At 39.8% G+C, this 12,596-nt stretch overlaps 1 protein-coding gene across 1 annotated transcript in view; it reads right to left on the bottom strand.

The window, feature by feature from the left end:
• Positions 1-7,652: 7,652 nt before the first annotated feature.
• The window catches only part of LOC148014033 (uncharacterized), a 134,160-nt gene continuing 129,216 nt past the window's right edge, over positions 7,653-12,596 (bottom strand). Inside the window, exons 11-15 of the mRNA XM_087666364.1 lie at positions 10,738-10,828; positions 9,784-9,828; positions 9,450-9,493; positions 8,232-8,269; positions 7,653-8,074 (exon numbers count right to left, since the gene is read on the bottom strand). Coding sequence (XP_087522490.1) covers positions 7,891-8,074; positions 8,232-8,269; positions 9,450-9,493; positions 9,784-9,828; positions 10,738-10,828 — 402 coding nt within the window. The 3' untranslated portion in view covers positions 7,653-7,890. The remainder of the gene's footprint in view (positions 8,075-8,231; positions 8,270-9,449; positions 9,494-9,783; positions 9,829-10,737; positions 10,829-12,596) is intronic.

Raw genomic sequence — 12,596 nt, 5'->3', positions numbered from 1 at the left:
GAGTAACACTGTTTGAACCCCATTTGAATGCACAGACTTAGCTAGTCAGATAGTCTTTGAGTCTACCTCTTGCAGTGAGATATCAAGGCCTCAATTTGAAAGATCGAACTAAGGTAACATCACATTTGGTTCAAAGAGAGTGGAGTTGTCTTTTGGACTTCCATGGCCATTAGGATCTTTACTCAACTGTACTTTGATCCCCCCTAAAATGGTGTTGAGCTAATTAATTGTCCTACCATTTTTTTTTTGTGGGTGATATAATGTCCTAGCAACTCAATCTAGTGTTTTAGCAAAGTTACCCAACCAATTGAGTCCACTCAAACCCTTGGATGTCAAGACCAAGACCTTCCGCTTTCCTTAATGGGTTTATTTTAGTTATCTAATTAGCAAAGCATGCTACCACATTGTGAAAACATATCAAAGCACCTTCCTTTTGTTATTCCATTATACAAGGTTAATTGCATATAATTTAGGCATAATATATTAACAATCAATAATGAAAGAAATTTCTTTAATTAGGGTTTAATTCTTTTACTATGATTTCCTCAAGGATCTTGACTTCTGTGAAGTTGTCTTAGTCCCCCACAAGGACTCTTGACCCCTCAAGATCATTCCACCTCTTGACTAGTATTCGAGGTCATCCATTGCTAATTGGAAAATGGGGATCATAAAGGTCTACATCCTATCATAGGCCACTTAGGGATACCACAAGTAGTGCCCTCCTTGGTTTATCAAAATCACTCAAACATTCTTGTTGAACCTTGGGGCGAGTCAAACTATTGATGGCCTCATTGATCCCCCAGATCCAACATTCATGCTATTGTACTTTTGTTGAGCCTTGGATCCAACAACCACATATTCTCTTAAATATTCTTATTAATTCACAAGCACAATCATAAAACAAACATACCAACATAAGGAATACAATATTTTCCAATCAATAAATAAGACCAACTAAAGCAACACTTTTAACTTGAATAAAAATAGCCAAATATGAAATAAAAAACTTAAATACAATTATTTTGATTTGGTATGATATGGTTTGATTTTGATAAAGTTTCTATGCACATGTGGAGAAGAGGGGAAAAGATCATGGAATTTGATAGAGCTTTCATACATGTGGAGAAGGGGGAAGAAGCTCAGTGGATTTTGGTAGAGATTTCACACATATATGGAGAAGAGGGGAGAAGCTTGATAGACCCTCGTAGAGCATCCACACGTCTAGAGAAGAGGGGAGATGCTCAGGGGATTTTGGTAGAGCTTCCATGCATGTGTGGAGAAGAGGGAGAAGCTTGATGGATCTCAATAGTATGTACATGTGGGGGGGGGGGGAGGGGAGGGAAGGGAAACTAAGAGAAATATTTTCTCTCTAGCTTCACCTTGGCCCATAAGGTAGTGTCTCCTCTATGAAAGTCGTGTGTCTCTTGGGCTACCTATGGGCTATTTATATAGATAGAGAGGGGCACTTGCTTTAAGCATGAAGCAAGCTATTTTAAGTGTTAGCTTCACATGAGCCCACAAGGCAGTCTCCTCTATGAAAGTTGTGTGTCTCTTGGGCTACGTATGGGTTGTTTATATAGATAGAGAGGGGGGCTTGCTTTAAGCTTGAAGCAAGCTATTTTAAGTGTTTCTTGAGTGATTTAGCTCAAATTAGTGGCCATACACGTTTTTATAAATTAAGGAGTCCAAAAAAGTAAAAAATGTGGCCTTTTTGCACTTGCACATAACTCACACGTAAAAATTCATACACATTGGATAGAACTTATAATGGCCATAACTTTTGATCGAGGACTTAGAAATCGGATCCATTTGAACCACTACGATCATGGTGATGAGATCTATGATTTTATCACTTCACTTTACGTTCTTAAAAAACTTCAAAGGTATCAAACTTTAATCTCCAGATTTTTCCATAAAGGGATTCTTACAAATATATCAAAAAAGTTATTAAAAGAAAAATCATGAATACTCCCAACACTATTATTCTTGAAGTTATTGATGTGCAAAAAAAAGAGAGTAATATCCTTGATTACTTTCATCATGAAATATTACTTGACATCTAAGGTACATTGAGGTAGGCATATTACACAATGTTAGGATACCTCACTGCATCTCACTAAGACCCCCAACTTCTATAGTCTCTTTGTGAACTTGGCTTGTTGCACTTTATCAAAAGCTTTGTGAAAGTCCACAAAGCAACAATAGATCCACCTTCCTTGTGCTCTATCCTCTTCAATGATAGCTCAAAGTTTCAAGAACTTTGCCCATTTGCTCATCTCATGTTGTAACAACATGTCTCTAGCATACGAGAGATGCTCATCTCTACTATTCCATCATGGTCATGTGCTTGATCATTCTAGAGTTATCGATGGCATCTTATAACATAGCTATGTTGAAGAAAGTGGAGAATGTAGGTTTACTCTTTGGTGGTCAAGGGAGAGGAGGCTATCTAGGCATTTGATAGAGCAAGGTAGCATATCTGTGCCATGTCTCACCTTGTTGTCTTACCACAAGGATAACTTGTAGAAATCATGGTCTAACTTGGCTATGCCCTCTTCTTCCTTTGCACTAACTTGTATGCCTCTTCTTCCTCTACACTAGGTAGTGAAAAAGGTTCCATGTCTTCCTTTTGTTGGAGGCGAGCACAAGTTTTCTAGCATTCCTCATCATACTAGCTATTTGTGGGACATTCTTTGTTAGAGGGGTGAGAGGAGGGTGAGTGTGAGATGGTAGTTGAGGTATGGAGTGTGGAAGCAAGTTGTGTCATAACTCCTTTAAGTTTATGCATGGATCCATGCCTTGTAAGGCCCAATACAGGTGGTCTAAGTAAGCACTTACTATCTCTTTGGTAAAATGATATCTACGTAATCAATGTGAACATTTCCATGGTGGATCATATTGGCTGGTGGTGCTAAAATGGAGGTAGGCATAAACTACAACTATTGCTATGGGATGTGGGGAGATGGTAAATAGTGTATAACTAGGATGAGAGATAAGGATTCTAATAGATAGTCCACTGTGCTCACTCTAAGCTAGTGCTAGGTTTTCTATAAAGGGGCCTTCTCTCAGCTATCTAGATGCATGCTTATGTAAAAAACATGTGAGAGCATCTGATCCTACCCACCTAGCTAGGCCATGAAGAATGGCCAGTCCATATGCACCTCTTGGAGCAAAGAGGGGCTTCATAGTCTGTGCACTCTATGGTAGGTTGTGTTGTCTTGTTGCGTCCCATGTCCTTTGATGCTAGCTCTCTATACATAAGATTCTCACTCTCCAAGAATGATACTTGTCTCTTGGACATGTGTGCATCAAAATCCCTAGCTACTAATAGAAGAGCAATGTACGATATCCTCGTAATTGAACAAAACCTAAGTAGTGGAAATCATAGAATTTGCCAGCAGTGTCAAAGGAATGGCTTCCAACTAAGTTCGATTCCTACAAACAAATTATAGTTGTGCTTTGTTTGCCGCTTGAATTTGCCTTACCTACTTATGCTTTTATAGCATATTGATAGATAGCGTGACTCCTCCCCTTACATAGCATATGTAGAACCTAATGCTGGGGCAAGTAGCATAGTAGAATCTCTGTCACATGGCAATCTACATGTATCTCGATCCACATGAAGTGAGTCTCCTCATCTCTCCTCATGACATGTGTAATGTGTTGTAGCACCTTCTTGTATAGAATTGCCACCTCTCTTGACCCTCTGTTGTCCTTGCCTCGTGATCATGCTTGAGAATGACAAGTCATCTCCCATTTATAATGTTTCACTTTTGGTAGGTCGGCACTATGGCTCTAGTGGTTCTCTTTGTAGAATATGACATCCTTGTTTATGAAGGTCTCCTAAAATAGACCTACATTAGTCCCCATGGGTCCATTGTAGTTTCATAGTGTGAACCTCATTGTTTCCTATAGGTCATGCCCCATCATGGGCACCTCTTTGTGATGATGACCCAATTGTCTCTGTAAACTTCCTATTTTCTTACCTTGCACGTCTCCATGATCCATGGCATGCACTCTGTCGATGGGTTACTTGTATTGGGGTGAGGTCATCCTCAAGGTAGATCTTCCCTTTGAGGATAAAGGGCCAATCCTTGGTTGCATCCTTGCCAAGTCACCATGCACTCTCAACCATAGAGCTATTAGAACCCCTAGTTTCCCATGTAGACTTTTGGCATTATGGGCAATCTTGTTCTTTCCACCCCACTACATGGACATGTAAGGCTCTACTTTTCTTCTCTAGAGAGAGAGAGAGAGAGAGAGAGAGAGAGAGAGAGAGAGAGAGAGAGAGAGAGAGAGAGAGAGAGAGAGAGAGAGAGAGAGAGAGAGAGAGAGAGAGAGAGAGAGAGAGAGAGAGAGAGAGAGAGAGAGAGAGATGGGTTATAACTACAACTGCTTTATTTGAAATATCACTTCTTTAGTCAAACATGAGTTTCATGTTTCATAGAGTTTCCCTCCAACTTTTGTATTCAAGTAAAGAGGAACTATCATTTTTTTTAGTAATTGTTGGAGATATAAGTATCGATGGGTGCATAGACACTTATTAGTTATGTTGTGTGACCATACTACTAAGTTAGCATGCCTAAAATGAGCTTGACTCTCCCCTAGCTTGTGTTTTATGTAGACCTCCCAAAATGACATGGTCTGCCACCAATCATAAGGACACTATACTAATGACACTTTTCTTCACATATAACATTGACCCCTAGAAAAGGTATCTTTGAGGGGAGGGGGGGAGACTGCGTATTACTACCAAACCTATGATTTCTTCTCTTCATTTCTTTGTCCTCTCTCAATGGCAAGATCACCTTAAAAATGCAAGCCATCCCCACTTTAAAGTTGCATGCATGGAGACAAGAGATAGAAATACATCATTTAGAGTGTCCTTAGAGACAATTGCACATAAAGAAGTCAATGCTTGAAGCAAAAGAAAACATAATGAATAATGGGAGAAAGATACCCACTCAAAAATAGATAAATGCCACTACATTCCACCTTATGGAGGGTGGATATTAAGAAGTGCCTTTGGGAGAGAATAAATTGAGGAATAGAGTGGGAAGTTGCAAGAATTAGCTTGATTTGTCCCAAAATAGAGAAAAGTAAGATCATAGAGAGAAGATAAAGAGAGTGACTAGTATGATTGAGTTAAAGAGCTAGAAATACATATTGAGAAAGGCATTACAATATGGATATAGCAAAGAAGTCTAAAAGTGCAAGTGGTAAAGTCATTTTCACAAAGAGATGCATATAATGTTTGTGCACAATTGGTGAGGCTCAACTAGTGAAATGACAATAATCTACAATGAAGCACGATCAATTAATGCAAGGTTCTTTGAGAAGACATTTAGAGGATGAGATGTTGGACTTTCATTAAGACATTAGTGCCAAGGCAACAATTACTAACAGTGTGACAATTGGAAGACTACACACTTTGCCCCAACCATGGCATGAGTGGATTTGGATGAGTTTCCATATGTGATAAGAGAGCTATGTCACTAGTTGGATGAGATGGAGAGCACACTTTATATGGATCCACAACTTGATAAAAAGATAAGAGGGATAGCTACATAACATCATGCTTTATATAGACCACACCATTGTAGATGACACCAAGAGATGTCTTCACATGGATAACTAGGGTTCTCTAATCTTGGAGATATCCTTCTAGAGAGCTATATCACTAGTTTAGGTGGTTGGATGAGATGGAAAACACACTTTATATGCATCTACAACTTGATAAGGAGATTGAGGGACATCTACATGACACCTTGCTTTACACCAACCATGCCACTATAGATGATGCCAAGAGACCTATTCACATGGACATCTAAGGTTCTCTTGTCTTGGAGATATCCTTATAAAAAGGGACCTTAATGCTCAACCTAGTCATATAAATGCATCATTTTATGATAAGAACCCTACATATCAAGAGTTTGATCTTGAGGGCATGGGCTTCATGAGTCTCTCAAAAGACATAAGAGTCCTTTATGAAGTATTGGGTGCATTTACTTACACTAGCTAGTGCACACAACTTGGCTAGTCATAGCCACCTCTTGAGCTAGCTTGGATCTAACATCTACACATGTTATCCATTTGGCCATGACACACTCACAAATTGCAAAGTTTTAGAAAATAAACCAAGTTAACCTCAAACACGTTAAAATCTACTTTTTTTGGAAAAGTAATCTCTTGCAAACAATTAAGCAAAATCACACATTGGTTTAACAATACGTCTTGGAATGTTTAAATCATACTTACCGTACCAAAGTCTTGCACCATATACTCTTCAACCTTTATGTTGCCCCTCTTCACATTGCCAAAACTTTGCATGCAATGAATGAACATTTATTTCAAAAATTACAAACCACTTAGCATAAAAACCTTAGATCTTCCTAAACACGAAAGAGGTCCTTGATATCTTGTTTTGGTAAAGAAGACAATGTTATGAATCACAATCTTGTTCTACAAAGTTGTGGGGGCAAGAAAGAACCCCATGAGAGTGCCAATGCTATTAAATAAATATATAATAATATACATAAAAGCTAATGTTTGCAAAACTTAAAAGAGGGAATCTTGAAACGTAAGTGTAAAATCTTATGGAGAGTAAAATCAACATTTGGGCTTGTAAAAGAAGCTGCCTGTAAAGCATCAATATGTTATGTTTTTCACATAGAATACCTAGAGCAAGAAAGCTGCGCTTGCATGCCGAACTTTCTTTAGAACAATCCTTCCACTTTTCCAAGTACTCTACAAACATTGTATTGCTTGTTTGCCTATAATTAACATTGACAATCCTCTCCGGTGCATATGCAAGAAAGACTTCAAGATGGACAGACTTTAACGTTTTATAAGAGGTCCCCAGGTTGGTAAACACGAACCGAGAAAATTGTTGCTATTTATCATTGCTGGTTAGAAGGGGAGCATCTAAAATGATTTAACTAGTGTTCTTGGTGGCACATATTTGTAAAGAGGATGATGCGAAATTTCAAAAAAAAATTCTAAAGAGCTACGTACAAGATAGAAACAACTTCTTCACATTTAGATGGACACCTATTTTTCCTTGAAGAAACTTACCAAACTAGAGCAAAACAATGATCTTTACTGATTCCAAATCTAACAAAGCGATATCACACCATTTCCTTTGATTTTTTTATTGAAAGGGATTACAAACTTAGTTTTGAAAATGATTTTTCAGCACCAGCACAAATAATACAAGCCACTATATCATTGCATTTCTATGTGGGCCTCTTAAGTCTCTTCTCACCAAGAGCCTTAGAAAATATAGTTTGGTGTTGCTATCTACTAGTCCATAGAAGTTCCATTCCGGAAGCTCACCATGTTCGAAGCAACAAAGGAACTCGATGTGTTTCTATCAACCCTAGCTAGAAGAAAGAAGACTATAGCTTCAAGCAAAGAAAGGAATTAAGATGTGCCATTACTTCAACATATGCAACTAGGAAAGATTTGAAGTGCAGAACTTTACCAAACTGAAAATATAGAAATAGGGACAATATAAAGTTAATATTTTTCTTTTCCAGAGCAAGGCACCTTTTAAAACTTCTTGATTCTTGATTGTACAGAGACAAAGGAAGCTGTATGAATTCTCTCTTAAAAATTGGAAGTCATTAGAGCAATGCATTCTGAATAAAACCACATGTATGAAATTTGCACAAACTTACTTTAAAACTTAATGATAATATTTACAAGTGAAATTACAAACACTTTTTGAAAGCTCAATATGATCAAGGGCACTTACAATGCCCGTGTGTTTAGCTGGGCAGTTCCGCAGTTGTTAGAACTGGAGTTAAGACAAATTTTCCAGCATTAGGTGTTTGGAGGACCAAATGGCCACTGTTGGGCATCTTTATTATGGGTTTACCTACATTTTGTCTATTCAGCAGCAGGAAATGGTATTGAGGTACAACAATGATAGTAGCCATTTTCATCATATGAAAAGCGCTCTGACAAGTGGACTTCCAGAATTTGATGCTTGCCCCAATCCTCCTCTGCATACCTTGACAAAATCTCTCTTGCATCAAAAGGGATACGTCTTCCATGTTGCCGACCTTTGGTCCTGCACAAAAAACTAATGGGTGTTGTGTAGTTCTAATCTAATTGTGGCTGTTTTTGGTTTTTGTTTTTTATAAAATTGGGAGAAGGCAGGGAGGGAGGTAGGTAACAATGGAGCAAAGACAGTTTAGTTATAGGGCAATATAGAAACAGGGCATTACCTTTTACGGTGGCTTGTGTTCATTAAGGTTGCGTGCAACTGCAGCATAAGTAAAATATTAGCTGTTCAGATGTTTGAGATTTGACAAGCATGCATGAATTCATGCATGCTTTGACAGGCATGCATGAATTCAAGCACCATCCAAATGACACTAACCCTAAAGAGTCGTAATCATAGTTCTACAGCATGATAAATTTTGGAGGCTTTTGGCTATTTTAAGGACGATTAGAGTTTGGGATGGAAAATTCTAAGCATGATGATTCTACTAGCTATTTGGCTCTGTTAACAGACCATAATAGGAAATCTGATAAAATTTGATAGAGAATACCTCCACATTGAGATTCTGAACAAACATTCCTTTAGTGCACACGTGAACTTCTGAGGCTATTTATCTAAGCATGCTAACTGCAAGAAAATGGATCTAGCAGCTGCCTTTTAATGTTATCATATTTATGCCTTTTGAACTAAGCACTTGTTCGAAACCACCTTGTTTGTGAGTTTGCAAAATTAGAGCCCCTCCATCCACAGCTAGAGTCTAGAGCCAAGAAGCAGATGACATGGCAGAGAACAATACAGCTGCAGATCTATGGATTATCTGGGGTTTCATGCAGGCAAGCTGCAGATTTGAGATCCTTAGGCTGTGACATCTATTTTGCCGAAGAACACTGGGCAATTCGCAGGTTGAACTAGACCCACTCAAAAAAGCAGCTAACCCATGGTGTCAAGGTGCTGGAGTGAGTGAGAGTGTGTATGTGGAAATGAGAGGCGATAGGAGACTCACTGCACTGGAAAATTAAAAGCAAAGGATAACTTACTGATCAGTAAGTACAAAACTTTGGGCCTTATTCTGTGGACCTAAAATTACACCTAATGTAGGTGGGGAGGTTGTTTGCACCTCAGCAAAGTTCTGTTCTGATTCTTCCACCCAAGGTGTGTTCTTGTATGCAACAGAGTGAAACACCTAACACCCTAACCCCAAAAGATATTCTATACATCAACCTATACAATTCTCAGGGAAAGAAATTTTTATTGAATGACAGGTCAGTGATAGTCATCACTAGCGTAAATACACAGGACAAAATCTCAGCAGCAGAGTCACAGACAAAACGGGCATAAGCTAGTAAATTAACATTGAATTCCTGTATTGTATCTTCAATAAGCATCACCGAATGCACACTAAATTTGCATGGCCTGAATTTAAAAAAAGAGATGACCTCACCAGTAGTTTCTGTTTTTTGTCTCTTTCCAACACTAAACCAGCCTCTGCAAATGCATCAATTATGAGCTCTGCATTTGTTAAGTTGAAAACACAAGTTGACATTTAGATAGTCAAACAATACAGGTGGTATATGCCATTGGTGGTAAGATGATCTACTTTGCAAGAAGTACAGCCAATTATCTAAACATGAGAAAAAGATGTGACATAAAAGAAAAAGCAAAAAGCACAATTAGCAGACTTGATAGGCATTTGCAACAGATATCACAGCTCCTCAAACAACATCACATATTCACAGAGATCATCGCTGCCAGCATTCATGATGGTAAATAATCACCTTGAAGTATAATACCAAGAGGTTGGCAGGTGCTGCTAGTGCTCCCTGACACGTTTCGCAAAATAATTGGGTTGCTTGAAAATAAGTTTTGCGACAGTTAAACAATACTTCATAATCTACATCCTAAAATGAGTATTGCAACAATTATACGATACTTCATAATTTGACCTTGCTAAATTTTTTCTTATTGCCCCTGGGTACAAGTACACCATGATTCATCATGAGCAGTCTAGAACACATTGACAGGTTTAAAAATGCTACATAATCTTGCAGCGTACACTGTACTTGGCTGTAGGATCAAGCCTCAAATGCAGTGCCTATGTATTATAGTCTTATTTTCTTGCCAACTTATGTCTCATGTATCATTCCTCAGCTTTTATCATCTAGTTTTAGTTGTTCACATAAAATGGCTGGCATCCTTATGCTGTTAAGATATGTACTTGACACATGTAGAAGAAGCGAAAGAAGGCTGCGAGAGAGAAGGGTGCGGGCCACATATGGCATTGGTCTATTTTTTAATTAGTCTGTTTGTCAATGGATACAATGACTTGAAAATGAGCAAAGCAAGTCCATACAAAGGGAAAGCTGGCTAGCTTGGAGAGGAAGCAGCGAGACAAAGACCTAGCTAACACGATATGAAGTTAAGATGAAAATGGTAAAACCAGGAGCTAGGCAGAGAGTAAGATATTGGAAAAGTACATCATGACACTGGACAAGCACTACAAGCTTTGTGGGAACATGGATACTTACCAGTGGTCTAAGTTATGTACAAAAAACTCATTCAAGATAGTGCAGTGACATATAGTTGATTCAAGCTTAAAAATGTGCAACATATTATAGACAACCCAGGGCCTCTTTGCAAAAAGGACCCCCTGAAAAAGCATGGTTAATAATTTAAAAGACCCATGTCAGTGCAACATGTCAACATAGTGTAAAAGGTGTGATTTTGGATACCACAAGCTTCAAGGAGACGGCTTCCTTCATCTACCTCCTCCACTTTGACATACAGTACATGTGCCTTTGCATGATATCCCCTCATGCATTCCTGTTGTCAGAAAGACAAAAAAGTTAAAAGAGTGCATAAAGAGCTTTGTCACCAAGTGAGAAAGTACATGGGGATATCAATCTGGATATGCCTACATTGACTACCCTACATAACGACATACTACAAATTTATACTCTAGATGTCCTACTCAAATAAAGACTTTTGCAGACTCAGCCAGGGATCACTCATATAGATGGGATAGACTTCAGGATGATTTTGGAAGTATACAAACTTCAAATAAGTTTTCTTAGCCACACAACACTCAGGCACTTTCTTCCAAACATTTTGTTCCATGTCTTGGCATTAAATCTCTTCACTGGATTCTTCTTCAGCCTGCTCTTTACTTTTCCCTTGAAAACAGCCAGTCTGGGAGTTTGAACTAAAGCCAATTTTTTCATTTTCATTTAGAATGAGGTTCTGTTGTATGTACCGTTTCTGGGTGTGGCTGTGCTATTGCATCTCAATTGCTATGGCTGCTTGCTACTAACAAGTTATGTTAGTAGTCAGAATGGCTAAATATGCCCACATATCATCAACCATGCTGCTCCTCCAAAAGATGTACAGCAAGTCACTATTGCTGATCTAGTAGATCATCCACATCTCTTATGGACTAGTCCTTGTTGCTTGTTCTACCCAATGTTTGGTTGGCACTCATAAATATACTCTTCAAATTGTAGGGTTTTCACTCACGCCTACGCTCACAGAGGAGTGTCAGTGATCAGTAGGACATTGGGGCACTTTTTACTCTCGGTACGAGATGTTTTTTCCCACAGACTTATTGTCTTCTTTCGTATGTGCTTATGTCACACACTTATGGGCACTTATTGTGTTCGGGTGTGAACACCCCCTACAACCCTAAGGTTTAAGAGTTGTACTTTGTACTTTCAGATTACACTCTTTCAGTCTATTGCATTGGGTGTCGTGCTTCACTCTCCACATTGTCTACTGCACTCTCAGCTGAGCTTCGATCCTCTCTCCATCTCACATTTGGTATCAGAGCTGAGGCTTTGCTTAGTTCAGCTCTGCTCAGCATCTGGGAGTTCCCGCTCAGTCCAGCTCTGTCTGGTGGAAGACCGCCAGTGCTGCCCATCTCCTGCAGCAGCTCGTCAACAGTGCCCCTTGCTGCACTGCCCAGCAGGTCCGCCACAGCTGTGCCAGCTCCACCTGCCCACACTGCCTGCAATGCCCAGCCCTGTCAGCGCAGCCCTTGTCTGCGCTCTCCGCTCCCGCCTGCGCCTCTTCCTGCTGCTCCAGCCCCTGACCAGTGACCTGGGCCACCTGACCAGCGACCTGGAACATGCCACCTCTGGTAACGCCCACCCCTGACAAACGCCCAGCCCGCCTGTGCCCGCCTGTGCCCAACTGCCCACCAGCTTGCCTAGAAGCGCCACCAGTCAGTAAGGGAGCCCGCCTGACTGTCGTGACTCGCCAGTCTGCTGCGTTGCTCCAGTCCCCAGCACCCTCTGCGTCACCCGCCACTGCTCCGTCTGCCCATCGGTATTTCGTCTGCTGCCCACACCCTGTGCCACGCCCGCCTGGAGTGCCATCTGCACCTGTACCTGCACCGCCACACCATGTGTTTTGTACTGTACCTTGTTGACTGATTTCAGAAGTTCTTCTCCTCTCTTCATCATCTTCTTGTTCTCTTCTCCCTCTTTACACTAACAACCTTACTTCTCTCAAGAGATGTATGTTATTGCTCTGATATCAAACACGGAGTGATTAAAGCCATGGCTATGGAGGTTGAAACTCAAAGCTTGGAGATGGA

The sequence above is a fragment of the Lygodium microphyllum genome, chromosome 25, assembly GCF_053477565.2.
Source record: "Lygodium microphyllum isolate KBCC chromosome 25, Lygodium_microphyllum_v1.1.10, whole genome shotgun sequence".
Taxonomy (NCBI): domain Eukaryota; kingdom Viridiplantae; phylum Streptophyta; class Polypodiopsida; order Schizaeales; family Lygodiaceae; genus Lygodium; species Lygodium microphyllum.
This window is presented reverse-complemented; position numbering and strand designations above follow the sequence as displayed.